Here is a 15,121-nt window from a genome sequence, read left to right on the forward strand (position 1 = left end):
TTATTTATTTTGAGAGAGACAGACAGTGTGAGTTGGGGAGGGGCGGAGAGAGAGAGTCCCAAGCAGGCTACGCACTACCAGCGCAGAGTCTGACATGGGGCCTGAACCCATGAAACTGTGAGATCGTGAGCTGAGCCAAAACCAAGAGCCGGACGCTTAACCCACTGAGCCACCCAGGTGCCCCTTATTGACCCTGATTTCTAACAGCATTGATGATCTAGTTTTTTAGTCTTTTTGCTCATCTTTCAAATGTACATCAATGAAATCAGATAATATGTTATTTTTATACCTTTTTGAATGTCTTAGTGTCAAACAAGTTTAAAAAATTAAAACTAACAAAAATGCTCGTGGAGAAAATAGGCAGTTAGGAATAGAGGAAGCAGGCAAAGAAGGAAAGGGGTGGGGAAGAATGTTCCAGAAAAGCATTCCTGGTACACTCACTTCTATACACTTTATGATATACATCTTTGAATACGCATGTCTGTATCTATGTGTCTGACACCTGACTACAGTTCAAATTCGTTAGGGCGAAGATAGTTGTTTTTCTTGCACCCAAATGGTGCTTACCTGTTGTGATAAAACATCATATGCCTTATCCCTTTTAAGCAAGACCTCTCCCTCTGGGTACACTGCAAGAGGCAGGGCCTCTCAGCTGCTTACCTTTCATAGCAGAACATCCCGATCATCCCAGCACAGATTCTGTGCAGCCAGGTGGTTTACAGCTGGTCAGAAAGCCACCCCTATCCGGCTTCAGAGCTGTCTGAAGAAATGTCCTGGGGAAATTGTGGAGGGGTGTATACCGATCGTTACCAGGGGAGTGAGCAGGGCTGAAAACTGATCATTTCTTTTTGGTGAGGGGCAGGGAAGAGGTCTGATTGGGAAGGGCCAATCCCCAGACTTCCAGGTGACAGTAAGGCTCCAGTTCTTGACCTGGGTGGTGGGTATGTGGGAGTTCACTTTTTGTTAAGTGGTCTCTGTGGGTTTGGTGTATTTTTCTGTATGCTATAGTTATAATTTAAAAAATCAACCAAGTAATATATAATTGTGATAACGTATTGAGGGTCATTATGGGGAACTTGAGCAGGTTTTGAGAGAGAGCACATAGCAGAAAAAGAAAGGACTTTTGGGGAGTAGGTAGGGTGGAATACCCAAATCTGAAAGCCCTTGGTGGAGGGTCTGGGGATTACTGGGACTGTGGTATAAGCAGGGACAGCATGGAGACCCCCTCCCTCCCCTGCAGGGCTTCCCCAAGAGCTTTTGAAACCTGTGCCCTAAACCCAGCTGTTCTGAAGACAAGACCCGTGTCCTTCCCATGCTGGGGTTGACCCTCTAGAGCATGCTGTAGCTCCCACCTCACACCCTGAAATCCCTCCTTCTCCACAGAAGACAGGGGCGCTAGAGCCTGCCCTCACCCCATCCTCCATCCCCAGAAGGGGGTTACCGCTTATCTCCCCTCAGCCCAACTGGAGCCGGACCCACCACTGCTTAGGGACCTGGCTGAGTGACCCCCTCCTGGAGTCACCATTTCCTCGTCTGTAAAATTGGCTTGCAGTAGATCTGTCTGGTAGGGATGTTGGGATTTTCAGTGATAGTGTTCATCTTTGCCAGTAGATGTTCCGTGAGGACCTCTAAAGCACCAGAAACTGTGATAGGCACTAGGGATACAGAAATAAATGCGCATTGTCTTCTCATGGGGCTTGCGTGCTCGTGGGAGAGCCCAGCAGCAAACAAAAACGCGTAATTTGATGTCAAGCAGCGATTAGGGCTACGAAGAAAAAGAGAGCCTTGCGTAGGGTCAGGGTGGTAGAGGGGATGGAGAGGTCCAGGAAGCTTTTTCTAAGGAGGTGCTGTCTGAGAGGAGACCTGAGTAAAGAGCCAGAGAAGGCCCGTTGGTACTCAGGGAACTGCATGCTAGGCAGAGGGAACAGCATGTGCTTTGAGAAGGTTGCACACTTCTGGGGGAAGAAGATCCCCAGACCAGCTGGGCTGAAGTGGAGCTGGGAGAGGAGCTCAGAACAGGGCTGGGTAACTGTTGGGTGAAGAGTGACAGGAACCAGTCTGGTCTAGGCCCTCAGGAAGGACCCCCAGGCAGTGAGGAGCGGGCTAGCTCCTGTTTAGACTGGCTTACGCCCAAGCATCCCCATCATGGCAGTGCAGCTACAGGGGGACCCCAGCTGCCCCTTCCCCGTGTAGTCCCAAGGCTTGTCTTCTGTGTCCTGGCCTCCATCCCAGGGACGATGGGATTCTCGCCTTTCCTCCCTGCAGCTGCCTCTCGAATGATTGCTAACAGTCTGAACCGTGACTCCCCACCCGGCACTCCACCGAGGCGGCCGGACACCAGCACCTCCAAGATCTCAGTCACCGTGTCCAACAAGATGGCAGCGAAGACTGCCAAGGCTGCTGGTGAGTGGGTTTGGGCAGATGGCGGGAGGAGCTGGGGGTGAGTGTGGGTTGGCAGATGGTATTTGGGGGTCACGTTCCGAATATCTCATGGTGCTTTGAAGGACTCAGGGTGTCCAAAGCGTTTGGATTTGGTCAAGCCCCTGTACCTCTGTGTGCCTTGCTTTCCAATCTATAGAATGGGGACAGTGGGAAGCTGTGGACGTGGTGTACTTAACAGCACAGGGGCACGGCGGTTCTCAGGGGTCTGTTCAGTCTTTTTAAATTTTTTATTTTGTTTTATTACGGAAAGAATGCTTAATATGGTGTCACCCTCTTTTTTTTTTTTTTTTTTTTTTAATGTTTATTTATTTGTTTTGAGAGAGAGAGAGAACAAGTGGGAGGAGGCAGAAAGAGAGGGAGAGAAAGAATCTCCAGCAAGCGCTGTGTTCTCAGCACAGAGCCCGATGCAGGCTCAATCTCACAAATCGTCAGATCCTGACCTGAGCCGAAACTGAGTCAGATGCTTAACCCGCTGAGCCACCCAGGCGCCCCTGACGTCACCCCCTTAATTAAGTCTTAAGTGTACAGTACAGCTCTGTGGACTATAGGTGGCTCAGTCTTTTTTCTTTTTGGTAAATATATTCTTTTTTTTTTTTTTAATCATTTATTTATTTTTTAAATTTACATCCAAGTTAGCATCTAGTGCAACAATGATTTCGGGAGTAGATTCCTTGATGCCCCTCCCCCATTTAGCCAACCCCCCCCCCCACAACCCCTCCAGTAACCCTCTGTTCTCTCTATATAAGTCTCTTATGTTTTGTCCCCCTCCCTGTTTTTATATTATTTTTGCTTCCCTTCCCTTATGTTCATTTGTTTTGTATCTTAAATTCCTCATATGAGTGAAGTCATATGATACTTGTTTTCCTCTGACTAATTTCACTTAGCATGATCCCCTCTAGTCCCATCCATGTAGTTGCAAATGGCAAGATTTCAATCTTTTTGATTGCCGAGTAATACTCCATTATATATATATAGTTACCCCATCTTCTTTATCCATTCATCCATCGATGGACATTTGGGCTCTTTCCATACTTTGGCTATTGTTGATAGTGTTGCTAGAAACATTGGGGTGCGTGTGCCCCTTTGAAACAACATACCTGTATCCCTTGAGTAAATACCTACTAGTGCAGTTGCTGTGTCATAGGGTAGTTCTATTTTTACTTTTTTGAGGAACCTCCACACTGCTTTCCAGAGTGGCTGCACCAGTTTGCATTCCCACCAGCAGTGCAAAAGAGATCTTCTTTCTCTGCATCCTCGCCAACATCTGTTGTTGCCAGAGTGGTTAATGTTAGTGTCTCAGTCCTTTTTTTTTTTTTTTTTTCAACGTTTATTTATTTTTGGGACAGAGAGAGACAGAGCATGAACGGGGGAGGGGCAGAGAGAGAGGGAGACACAGAATCGGAAACAGGCTCCAGGCTCCGAGCCATCAGCCCAGAGCCTGACGCGGGGCTCGAACTCACGGACCGCGAGATCGTGACCTGGCTGAAGTCAGACGCTTAACCGACTGCGCCACCCAGGCGCCCCGTCAGTCCTTTTTAACAGATGTTCACTGAGGCCTGCACTGGTGCCGGGCCCTGTGCTTGATGCAGGGGTCCGAGGTCAAGAAACTACCATTTCCTCTCAGCAGCCAGAAGGATCCTTTCAAACCTTCAACCTGACCCTTTCACACTCAGCTAGAACTCTCCAGGGCTTCCCATTGTCCCAGTAACAAAGTCATCTTCCCACGTGGCCTATAGGCTGTGCATAATGTGAGTCCATCTCCTGTGTCTCTCCCTGGCTCCCTTCCCCAGGTGCCTTCCAGGCTCCTTCCTGTCGTGGTATTTCTGCCCCGATGTTCCCTTCTCCCAGCACATTCTTCCTTCATAGACCTTTTATGCTTGGCCTCTGTTCCTCTTCCAGGTCTCAGCTTGAAATCTGGGAATAGGACCCTGGCCTTTGGGCTTCCAAGCCTCCTTCTGTCTGCCCCACTGTCCTGCCTTTGTCGGACCCACCCCCACAGCAAAGATCTTGGCACAAGTGGAGACTGAGGCCCAGGGAGGGGGCTTTGTTATTCTGATGCCCAGCCCCTTCATGCTCTGTCCACCTCCATTGCACATGCTCCCTTTTTGCCGTGTGTGTGTAGAAGTGCCTCATCCCCTTCTTTGGACCCTTTACCTCTTGGGGCGGGGGAGGGGCAGAGAGAGGGGGGTAGAGGATCCCAAGTAGGCTCCGCGCCGTTAGCACAGAGCCTGACGCAAGTCTCGAACTCACGATCCATGAGATCATGACCTGAGCTGAAGTCAAATGCTTAGCCGACTGAGCCACTCAGGTGCCCTTCTGGCCTTTTGATTGATGTCATGAGTAAGAAAGTTTAAATTGATTTCTAAAGTATTGAAAAAGTGGTGAGCCTGGGAGTGTCGAGAGGATTTTGTTTTTCTAATTGAGATATAATTTACTTAGGCATGATATACAAATTGCAAATATATGGCTTGATTCATTTAAAAAAAATTATTACACCTGTGAAACCATTGCTTGGCTGGAGCTCTTGAACTTTTCCATCAGCCAGCAGTTTCCCCTTCTGAGGGGATCCTGACTGGGCTGGGAAGTCAGCCTGCTCGGGGCAGGGACAGAGGCAGAGAGAGCCTGGGAGGCCCGCCACAGCGTGGGGATTCTGAGCACCGTCGGCAACCCCGTCATGCCCAGACCTCTGAATTTCTTGGTGGTTCAGAGTCAGTGGTGATGGGGTGGTTGGGAAGATAGGGGATTGCAGTCATTTGAACGTATGGAGATAAAGGGCATATTTGTGCCCTTTGTTGGGCATCTAGCCCCCACCCCAGGAGAACATTCCACCCCAGAAGGTGCTCACCACCCCTCTCCTCCCCAGCAGCCCTGGCCCGCCGCGAAGAGGAGAGCCTGGCCGTTCCCACCAAGCGGCGCCGGGTCACTGCCGAGATGGAGGGGAAATACATCATCAACATGCCCAAAGGCACCACCCCCCGGACCCGTAAGATCCTGGAGCAGCAGCAGGCGGCAAAAGGTACTGTGCTGGCGGGGCACACGCTTTGGTGTGGAGACTGCCTTTCCCTTTTGCTGCTTTGTGCAAGGTCGGTCATGCCCTATGGGCATTGGCCAAGAAGTGGGCTCTAACGAGATCCAGGGGGCCTTGGACCAAGGGGACAGTGAGGGTGGCCATAGAGGAGGAGAGCACATCACCACCTCCATCCTCGCATCCTGCAGTTAGTGTAGCAGGTGCTTCACCTGGCACCTGTTCCCCAAGGGCAGGGGCTTGGATTCCATGACTGCCTGACTGTAAAGTGGTGTCCGTGTCTGGCTGAGGGCAGGTGCCCAAAATGGTGGGAACCGTCATCATGAGCCAGAGGAGTGTGGTTGAGGTTCAGTCCGTAGCTGGGGTTTGCATCTGGTAGTGCAGAGATGGTCTTCCTCACAGTGTTCCTTTTAGAATGTTGTACGCATTCCCACGGGGAAAGCATTCATATGGTGCAGAAGAGTATACGATGTCAACTCATTCTTTCCCTCATTCCCGTGTCCCACGCCGTCATCAACCTTTCCAGACCGGCACCTGTGGACTTGCATGCGTGTATCTATATATAAAAACATAGAGAGGTGTTTGTTTCTATTTCAACACAAATAGCAGCAGCCTGTAGGTATTATTCTAGAATTCTTTTATTGAGATCTTTTCACATGAATACACGTGGATCTGCTTCATTCTTTTTTTATTTTAAATGTTTACTTTTGAGAGTGAGAAAGAAAAGAGTGCAAGTGGGGGAGGGGCAGAGAGAGAGGGAGACACAGAATCCCAAGCAGGCTCCAGGCTCTGAGCTGTTAGCACAGGGCCCAGCATGGGGCTTGAACCCACGAACCGTGAGATCATGACCTGAGCCAAAGTTGGACGCTTAACCGACTGAGCCACCCAGGTGCTCCTCTGCTTTGTTCTTTTTTTTTTTCTTTTCAACGTTTTATTTTATTTTTGGGACAGAGAGAGACAGAGCATGATTGGGGGAGGGGCAGAGAGAGAGGGAGACACAGAATCGGAAACAGGCTCCAGGCTCTGAGCCATCAGCCCAGAGCCCGACGCGGGGCTCGAACTCACGGACCGCGAGATCGTGACCTGGCTGAAGTCGGACGCTTAACCGACTGCGCCACCCAGGCGCCCCTGCTTTGTTCTTTTTAACAGTCATTTAAATTTAATATTTGCATCGTATTCGTATATCACAATTTAGTAAACATTCTCCCGTTGATGGCTATTTAGGGTGTTATTTAGGGAGAGGGCTTATCCGTTCAGCAGACTCTCAGAGGCCCATGACCCAAAACAAGACTGAAGGGAACAAGTAGGGATTTAGAACTCTTCCCGCACATGTTCACAAACTCATGCAAAGTTTCCAGGAGCCCAAGGGTCAATTTTAGTGGATCTTTCCCACATTTGGCACTAGCCAGAAACACGTGGGTCAGGTCCGTGTCAGCCAGCGCTCAGACACAGAGTCCGTGCCTGCCTGGGCCGGAGCTGCCTGGGCCTGGGCCGCATCTCCCCTCCCTTGTCTGCACGATGCATGATGCTCGGCTGGGCCCAGGCTCCGCGCGTGGCTCAGTTGGTGCTGGCTGAGGGCTCACTTCCCTCCCAGGTCTCCACAGGACGTCCGTGTTCGACCGCCTCGGCGCCGAGACCAAGGCAGACACGACAACAGGGAATAAAGTGAGTTGGAAACGGGGAAGCCAGTTGGGGTTCTCTGATTCTTGTCTTCCTGCGGGTGTTGATCCCACATCCAGCCCCTCGTACTCCCTGGGCCGCCTCCCCTGTCTTAACAGTCTCCGTTCCGTTCTTTGCACCTCAACGTCTCTCCTGATTTCCAGCCCCCGGGGTCTGGCCAACTCCTGGATGCTGCCCTTGGGTCCTCCCACCGGATGTCCCAGACTGGCCTTGGCATCTTCCCCCAGAGTAACTCCCCTCCCGGGCCCTGTCTCAGGGACACCCCAGTGCCCCATTCCGGGCAGGCTCTAGTGATGGCTCCGTCTGTCTTCCCTTCTCTGCCACTTTTCCCTGTCTGGATAGGGCGGTGGCCTCCTAACTGGTCTGCAGCTCCTGTGAACCCCCTTCTGCCCCTCCCCCCATAGCAGCAGTGTGTGCCACCCACAGGACAGGCCACCCACCCCCCACAAGATGCTTTCACCCTGGTCAGGATGAACGCCACCCTCCTTGCCTTGGCCTGCAGTCCCGCGGGCCCCGGGGACAGTGTGTGTTAGGAGCACGCAGCCTGAGCCCTGCCCGGCATGAATCCAGCTCTGTCACCACCTGGCTGCATGGCTTTGGCCACGTCACTTAAGCTCCTGGTACCTCAGCTTTCTTATCCGTGTAGCGCACACCTCATGGGGTGCTTGTGAGGATTAAGTGACATACACCTGCACAGTGCTGGGGGTGTCTGGTGTGCAGCAGGCACTCTTTAAGTGTCACCTTTGACTAACTGCTCCGGAGCTCCCCAGCTGCCTTTCCTGCCTCTCCAGCCCTCGCTTGCCAGGGCTTACCCAACCTTTTCCTCACTTCTTAGAGTCTTATCACGAGCAGGATAATAACACTCAGGATCGTGTGGCTTGAAGATGTAGCCGTGTAAAGAGCTTGGCACAGAGCGAGTGCTCCATCAGTATGATTCCTATTCCTGCCTTGGGGACTTAGCCCTTGCTCTTTTCTCTGCTGATTCATCCGTGAGGGCCTGGCTTAAACATCAGTACCTCGGAGAAAGCATCCCTGAACTCGAGAGGGGTCGAGGCCTCCCTGTCTCCTGTCCACCTGTGCTCCCATCTCTTCCAGAGAACGCACCACTGTCGTAATTAGGGAATCGTTGGGTGTCATTTCCCACGCCAGGTCTGTCTTCCCCACTGGACTGGGAGCCCCCTGAGGGCAGGGCCAAGGCTGTGCTTAGTCACCACTGTTTCCCCAGCACCACCCAGCACGGGGCCAGGGACAGTCGGGACTCAGGAAATGTCTGTTGAGTGAATGAGCAAATTTTCCTTCTCTCATGTTCTCCTGCAGATCTCTGCAAATGGTCTTCTCTCCGTCTTCTCTCTCCCCCCTTCTTTATTAGACCCACCTGCCGTTACTTTCAGATCTCATCTCTGAGGTCTCTTGTCCAGGGAGTCTCTCCCGAACTTCAGCCAAGGTCAGGAGTCTTCTCTGGGCCCCACCAGGCCCCTGAATCTCCCCTGTCGTGGCTCTCACCACTGTGTAGCGTGTCACTGTTGGGGATTTCTCCCAATGAGGCCAGGCACAGATGGGGCAGCTCTCCGTGCATGCATGTTGAGTGACTACATGGCTCACTTGTCCCGTCTCTGACCCCTGCAGCCCACAGGAGTCTTCAGCCGCCTGGGGGCCACCCCAGAGATGGACGAGGATCTGGCTTGGGACAGCGACAATGACAGCAGCAGCTCTGTCCTGCAGTATGCCGGGGTCCTGAAGAAGCTGGGCCGGGGCCCAGCCAAGTCCAGTCCCCAGCCAGCACTGACTGTCAAAGCTAAGGCCACAAGTTCGGCCACAACGGCTGCCACCCCAACACTGCGGCGCCTGGCCCTTTCCTCACGCCCTGGACTCGAGAGGAAGCCAGAGTCCCTGTCCAAAGGCAGCATCATCCAGAGACTGGGCAAGGCTGCCCTTGTGCCTGAGGCCCAGGACAGCCAGGTCACGAGCACCAAGAGTAAGTCCTCAGCCGAGGTCAAGGTCACCATTAAGAGGACTCTGGTGGGGCCCCGGGGGAACAGCTCCAGCGAGGGCCTGGGTGCCCAGATGGACCATGCGGGCACAGTGAGCGTGTTCAAAAGACTGGGCCGCAGGACCTTCTAGCCTCTGGGCGGGGCGCAGTCCCCTCTCCAGGCTCCTGGCTCCGGCAGAGGCTCCAGTGAGGGCGCGCCCCAACCCTCTGCCGGCTTCCGGATGACACTGCTTGTCTCCCTCGGCATTGGAGCCGGCCCGAGCTTTCTGGGGACTCACCCCAGTTTTCTGAGTCTGAGATGGTCGTTGTGACCTGGCCTTGCCGCTCCGGTCTTTCCTTTCTCTCACGTCCTCTGTTCTCTCCTCTCTGACTGTGGCCTTGGCAGGGCACACTCCTCTACCTCTCCCAGAGCCAAGTGCCCTTTTCCCTCCCCCATTCCCCTTCCTGCCTCTCAGCAGCATCTGCTGCCTCAGCCCCAGCTCCTCAGCCTTCCAGTCCCCCAGAGCGGGTATCACCTGGCGGGGCCGACTTCCCGACTTCCCGACTTCCCCTCGCCCCTCTGCCCCGTCCCCCTGCTACTTTAACTTCTCGGTCTCTCCCTCTCTTCATGCTGTTCATTTCTCTTCTGTTTTCTGTCCCTGTGGCAAGGCCCGACTGTGCGCTGCGTCCTGCCTGACCCTCCTGCGCCTCCGGCCTCCCAGCGGCCCCGTCGACGGTGGCGTCGAGCCTGTAGAGACTGTTAGCCGCCCTCGCTCCCAGACCCTGGGCTGCAGCAGGGCCCCTCTGTTTTCCGGCCCTGGGCGTCTTTTTCTCTGAAAGCCTGTGGCGGGTGGCGAGCAAGGGTCACCGGGAAGGGAGGCCAGTGCCGAGAGAGAAGAAAACAGCTGTTTTAATATATTTTTGTGGCTTTCAAACTGTTTCCCTCCCCTCCTTCAGGGTGAGTCACAGGGTTGTTTTTCACACAAAGCACAATGTGGGTGGGGGTGCCAGTGAGGGGTTGGGCTCTGTCTCTGAAGGTCAAGGCTCCACGTGGGCCATGTCTTTGCTGCAGGCCCCTAGTGGAAGGGAGTAATGGTCACGGTCCCCGTTCAGTTGGGCTTCCTCTCCCCATCAACCCACTGCGCTGGTCCTGCCTCTGTGTCTGTCCCCCCACCGTATATTTCACCTGTGCCTGCCATTCTGCCTGTTGGCAGCTTTCCAGATTGCTGGCTTCCTGGTGAGGCAGCTCCTGCCGATTTGATCACACACCCATTCACTGCTGCACAGCCCCTACCCTGTGCCAGGCCTGTTTGAGGAGCTAGGGATCCGTTGGGAGCAAGGCAGACAAGCTCCCGCCAGCACGGCTGACCTCTCTGGCCAGGGAGATGGCGGTAAAGTGACCATGCTGTCGGAAGAATGGGAGTGAGGAGCAGAGGCGACCAAGGCCTCTTCAGAAGTTGGGGGTAAGAAGGCCTTTTAAGAGGAGGTGAGGCAAGGGCTGAGCCGGGAACGATCAGAAGCGGCTGCGTGAAGTGCAGGAGGAGAGTGTTCGGCCGAAGACAAGGCCAGGGCAGAGGTTGAGCGAGGAGCAGGGAGAGGCCAGGGGGCCGTCAGGCGTCAGGTGAGCCAGGGGCTGAACGAGGGGCCTGCCATGTAGCACAGGTGGGGGCAGGTGGGCGGGGACCAGGTGACTTAGGGCTTTGTGATTCATGGTGAGGAATTGGACATCTTCCCTACTCTCTGAGAAGTTGGGGAGGGTAAAGCTGGCAAGGGATGGTCTGAATTACCTTTTGTGAAGGTGGCTTTGGCCCCTGTGAGGAGGATAAATTGTCGGGAGGCAGCCGTACAGGAACTGGGGCAAGAAAGGAAGGTGGTGTGGGGTGACGCGTGGGGAGGAGGAAGGTGAGTGGGCTTCGGTGGAGCAGTGGGCAGCGCGGATGGACGGGAAGCTGGGGTGCGGGGAGCAGGGGTCACCTCGACACCGGAGCATCTAGCCAGAGGTGCCGTTTGTGGAAACCAGGAGGCTGGGGGTAGAGGAGCGGGGGTGGGAGGGCACGTGGCCGCTGGGGCTTGAGGGGGCCACCCGGGGAGCTTCGAGGAGCGACACCAGCCTGAAGGGAGCATAGAGACAGGAGAGGGCCCAGATGGGAATTGGGGGCCCTTTTCCCATTTAGAGACCAGGACTGATAGGATTAGCGGGAGTGGTCTGGGGGTTGGGAGGCCTAAGAGCAGGTGAGCATGAGATTAGACGTCACCCATTTTTTTTTTTTTATTGTGATAAAATAAACCTAACGTAAACTTGACGATCTTAACCATCTTAAAGTGAGCATCCTGTCCAGTGGCATTAAGTATATTCACACCGTCATATAACCATCATCACCATCGTCCCCACATCTGTGTCATCTTCCTGAGCTGATTGTCTGTTTGTAGTGTTTCGGTTGTGTCGTGTCGGGGGCTACTGTGTGTTGGGCAGCGAGTCAAGCACAGGGCCTGGGTGTGAAGGGTGGGGCTTCAGTGTGAAGGACACGGTAGGGAGGGCTGAGGCTAGACCTTTTGGGGGGACTGTAGGAGGTCGTACCTCAGAAGGACAGCAGCTGTTGGCAGCGGTGATTCCGGAGGCTGCACCCTCGTGGTGGCGCCACAGGGAGGGGCTCACACGCCGTATGCTTTCCCTGCTGCTCTTCAACTCTTGGGGTTTTTTCCCCAGTCATTTCCTCTGGTTCCACCTCATGGACAATTCTAGCAACTGCCAGGGTTCAGAGGAAAAGTTCCGGTTACTAAATTTAAGAGCACTGGATAATTTCTTGATGTGCAATGATGTAAAAAACACGTGTCACTCACCCATGAAAGGCTCACCTGCGTGAGGATAGTCACATCACTGTGGCTCTTTATGGAGGCCCAGAGGGGAGTAAGCTGCCCCGCATCTCACCCAGCTGGCAAGTGGCAGGTCAGGGAGCCGACCAGGAACCTCGCTCCGTAAGCCCTACCTTGTGCTGATTGTGGGTCTGAAACAAGGACCTTTTGGAAAGGGGAGGGTGGGGTCCTAGGATAGTAGTTTTGGGTTTTCTCGAGTTACTTACATGTACATGTCCCCCTCACCCAATCGACTTGTTGTGAAAAGCATTTGCAGCTTTGGGATGCTGTGGCCCATGAGAGTCATGCCCCCTCCTGCCACCGTGTGCTGGGTGGGCCAGACCAGACACCTCCTATGACTCCTAGCTGCTCCAGAGCCACAGTGTGTGTCCCCACTGTTTGACTTGGTGATTCCCCCAAACCAACCCCAGCATCTGGGACCCACAGAAGTGTGTTATTTTTCCTCTGGTTCTATTAAGTATTTTTTTTTTAATGTTTATTTATTTTTGAGAGAGAGACAGAGCATGAATGGTGGGGGAGGGGTAGAGAGAGAGGGAGACACAGAATCCGAAGCAGGCTCCAGGTTCTGAGCTTCAGCACAGAGCCCAACGTGGGGCCTGAACCCACAAGCCGTGATGTGAGATCACGACCTGAGCTGAAGTCGGAAGCCCAGCTGACTGAGCCACCCAGGTGCCCCTCTATTAAGTTTTTTTTGAGCAGAATACTTTCGTATGGTTCAAGATACCAAAGGCTTTATGGTGAAAAGTTTACACACACACACTCATATATATATACAGGCAGAGGAACATACAGTACACATATACAGGCACACACGCATATTTATGGCCTAATTCACTTCACCAACCCTTTTTGAAAGGGAATTCGGGTTGCTTCCAGTCTCTTACTAGCGTAAGCTGTGCTGCAGTGGGTAAGCTTGTCCCATATGAAGTCAGGTCAGGGGTGAATATGAAGAATTCCAGTTATATCAATACTTCAGAGCGACTACTGATAATTGGGTCAGTAGGAAATCTGAACCAGGCTCCCCACCCCCCGCCCCAAGATTATTGGCATTCCTCAGACGACTTATTCGTACACTCATCACCCCATTCCAGAAAGGAATGGAGAGCCGTTGGACTCTTCTGGTTGGAGACCACTGGAGGAAGCAGGTCAGGGAATGCTGAGAACTAGCACCAACCACACCTTTGTGCCAGGAAATACTAAATAAGGGCTTTGGTAAATTGACAGACTTCCCAAATCCTTAGGGAAAGGGCAGCAGCATGGAGGTCAGGGACTTCCTATTCTCCTCCCATAAACAGATGTCATATGGAGGGACAGGGAACCTAGGGCTCAGGCTAAATCATAGAGCCAGATCCGAGCCATTCCCGGTGAAGGATTCTGTTTGGATGGTGGTCTTGGGATGAGGTGACCTCCTTAGCTCACACCAGTAGACAGAAGAGGTGGGATGGGAACTTATAGCACCTGTGGCGGGCAGCCAGCGTCCAGGCAGCCCCACCGCCCCTTCCTCCAGCGTCGGAGGCTGGTGCCACCCAGATGGGCCAGGTGTCAGGCTGCGGCAGCCTTGCTTCCTCCTTTCCCTCCTTTGGGGATCTGAGCTGACTTAGACTGGTGAACGCGACTTCTATATACCCCTGTCTTTGAAGGCCTGATGTTTACCTACACAGAACTTCACCTGCTTTGTGAACTCCAGGCCTCTGTAAACTTCATCAAACAGGCGAAGCCTGACCCAGCTGGCAAGTGGGAGGACTAGGTCTGCTGTCAGGAAGCTGGCCAGGAGCCTTGCCTTTTTAAGTTGTTTTTTTTAAGACTTTATTTTTTAGAACAGAGTTTATTATTTATTTGTTTTTTTAATTAAACACATTTTTTTAGTTTATTTATTTATTTTGAGAGAGAGAGGGAGGGAGGGAGCATGCACAAGCAGGGGAGGAGCAGAGAAAGAGGGAGGGAGAGAATCCCATGCAGGCTCCATGTTGTGAGTGCAGAGCCCGATGTGCGCTCCATCCCGTGAACTGTGAGATCACGACCTGAGCTGACATCAAGAGTTGGATGCTCAACCGACTGCCACCCAGGCGCCCCAACAGACTGTATTTTTTAGAACACTTCAGATTTGCAGAAAAATTGAGAAGTGCGCTTCTGCCGGCAGACTTCCTGTATACCCCTCCTCCAATTTCCCCTATTATTAATATTTACATTAGCATGATTTCATGTGTTAACAGTGAGTGAACCAATATTGACACATAGGTATTAAAGTCCATAGTTCTTCACATTTCCTTAGCTTTTTCCTTAGTTTTAATATCTTTTTCTGTTCCAGGATAGCATATTACGTTTATGTTGTCGAATGCTTGTGTTGACAAATAGGGAATTGTCGTGCTTCCTCAGGCCCCTTCTGGTTGTGGCAGTTTTTGATGACCTTGACAGTTTTGAAGAATTAGAGATTGTCCCTCAATTGGGATTTGTCTTTCTCCTTATTAGACCAGGGTTATGTGTTTTTCAGAGGAAGAGCTCCGAGGTAGAGTGCCATTTTATCACTCGTCTGTAGGGTGCATGCTGTCCATGTGATTTACCACGGTCTATGTTAACCTTGGTCACCTGGCTTCATTACCTACTATTTGCCGGATTTCTGCACTGTCAGTTTGCTCTCTCCCTTTCTGTATTGAACTCTTTGAAGGGAAGTCACTCTGCACAGCCCACACCTAAGGAGTACAGGGCTTAGGCTTCACTGCCTTGAGGGCAAAGTACCGACACGAATTAGAAATAAATCTGGGAGGACGCCTGGGTGGCTCAGTCTGTCGAGCGTCCAACTTCGGCTTGGGTCATGATCTCACAGTTCGTGAGTTCAAGCCCCACATCGGGCTCTGAGCTGTCAGCACAGAGCCTGCTTCATATCCTCTGTCCCCCTCTCTCTCTGCCCCTGCCCTGCTTGTGCTCTCTCTCAAAAAAAAAAAAAAAAAAAAAAAGCTGGGAATTCTTCTGCAAGGAAGATGTGTCTCTTTTCTCTATTAACTTATTCAATCATTTATTTTCATCAGTCTGGACTCCTGGGTATATTTATTTTATACTTTGGGTTATATAATCCAATACTACTTGAATTATTTTGTGTTCACATTATTCTAGCTTTGGCATTTGGGGACTCT

At 52.4% G+C, this 15,121-nt stretch overlaps 1 protein-coding gene across 6 annotated transcripts in view; it reads left to right on the top strand.

Moving 5' to 3' along the window:
• Positions 1 to 15,121, top strand: part of CE2H19orf47 (chromosome E2 C19orf47 homolog) — a 36,644-nt gene that overhangs the window by 12,208 nt on the left and 9,315 nt on the right. For 2 of the 6 annotated variants that reach the window (XM_045442336.1, XM_045442331.1), the window contains 4 exons: positions 2,266 to 2,403; positions 5,306 to 5,458; positions 7,062 to 7,132; positions 8,774 to 11,438. In XM_045442336.1, coding sequence (XP_045298292.1) covers positions 2,266 to 2,403; positions 5,306 to 5,458; positions 7,062 to 7,132; positions 8,774 to 9,268 — 857 coding nt within the window. In that variant the 3' untranslated portion in view covers positions 9,269 to 11,438. Of the gene's footprint in view, positions 1 to 2,265; positions 2,404 to 5,305; positions 5,459 to 7,061; positions 7,133 to 8,773; positions 11,439 to 15,121 lie in introns of those variants that run through there. The other 4 variants (XM_045442333.1, XM_045442334.1, XM_045442332.1 and 1 more) reach the window with 4 other exon arrangements.

Source organism: Leopardus geoffroyi, chromosome E2 (genome assembly GCF_018350155.1).
Source record: "Leopardus geoffroyi isolate Oge1 chromosome E2, O.geoffroyi_Oge1_pat1.0, whole genome shotgun sequence".
Classification (NCBI taxonomy): Eukaryota; Metazoa; Chordata; class Mammalia; order Carnivora; family Felidae; genus Leopardus; species Leopardus geoffroyi.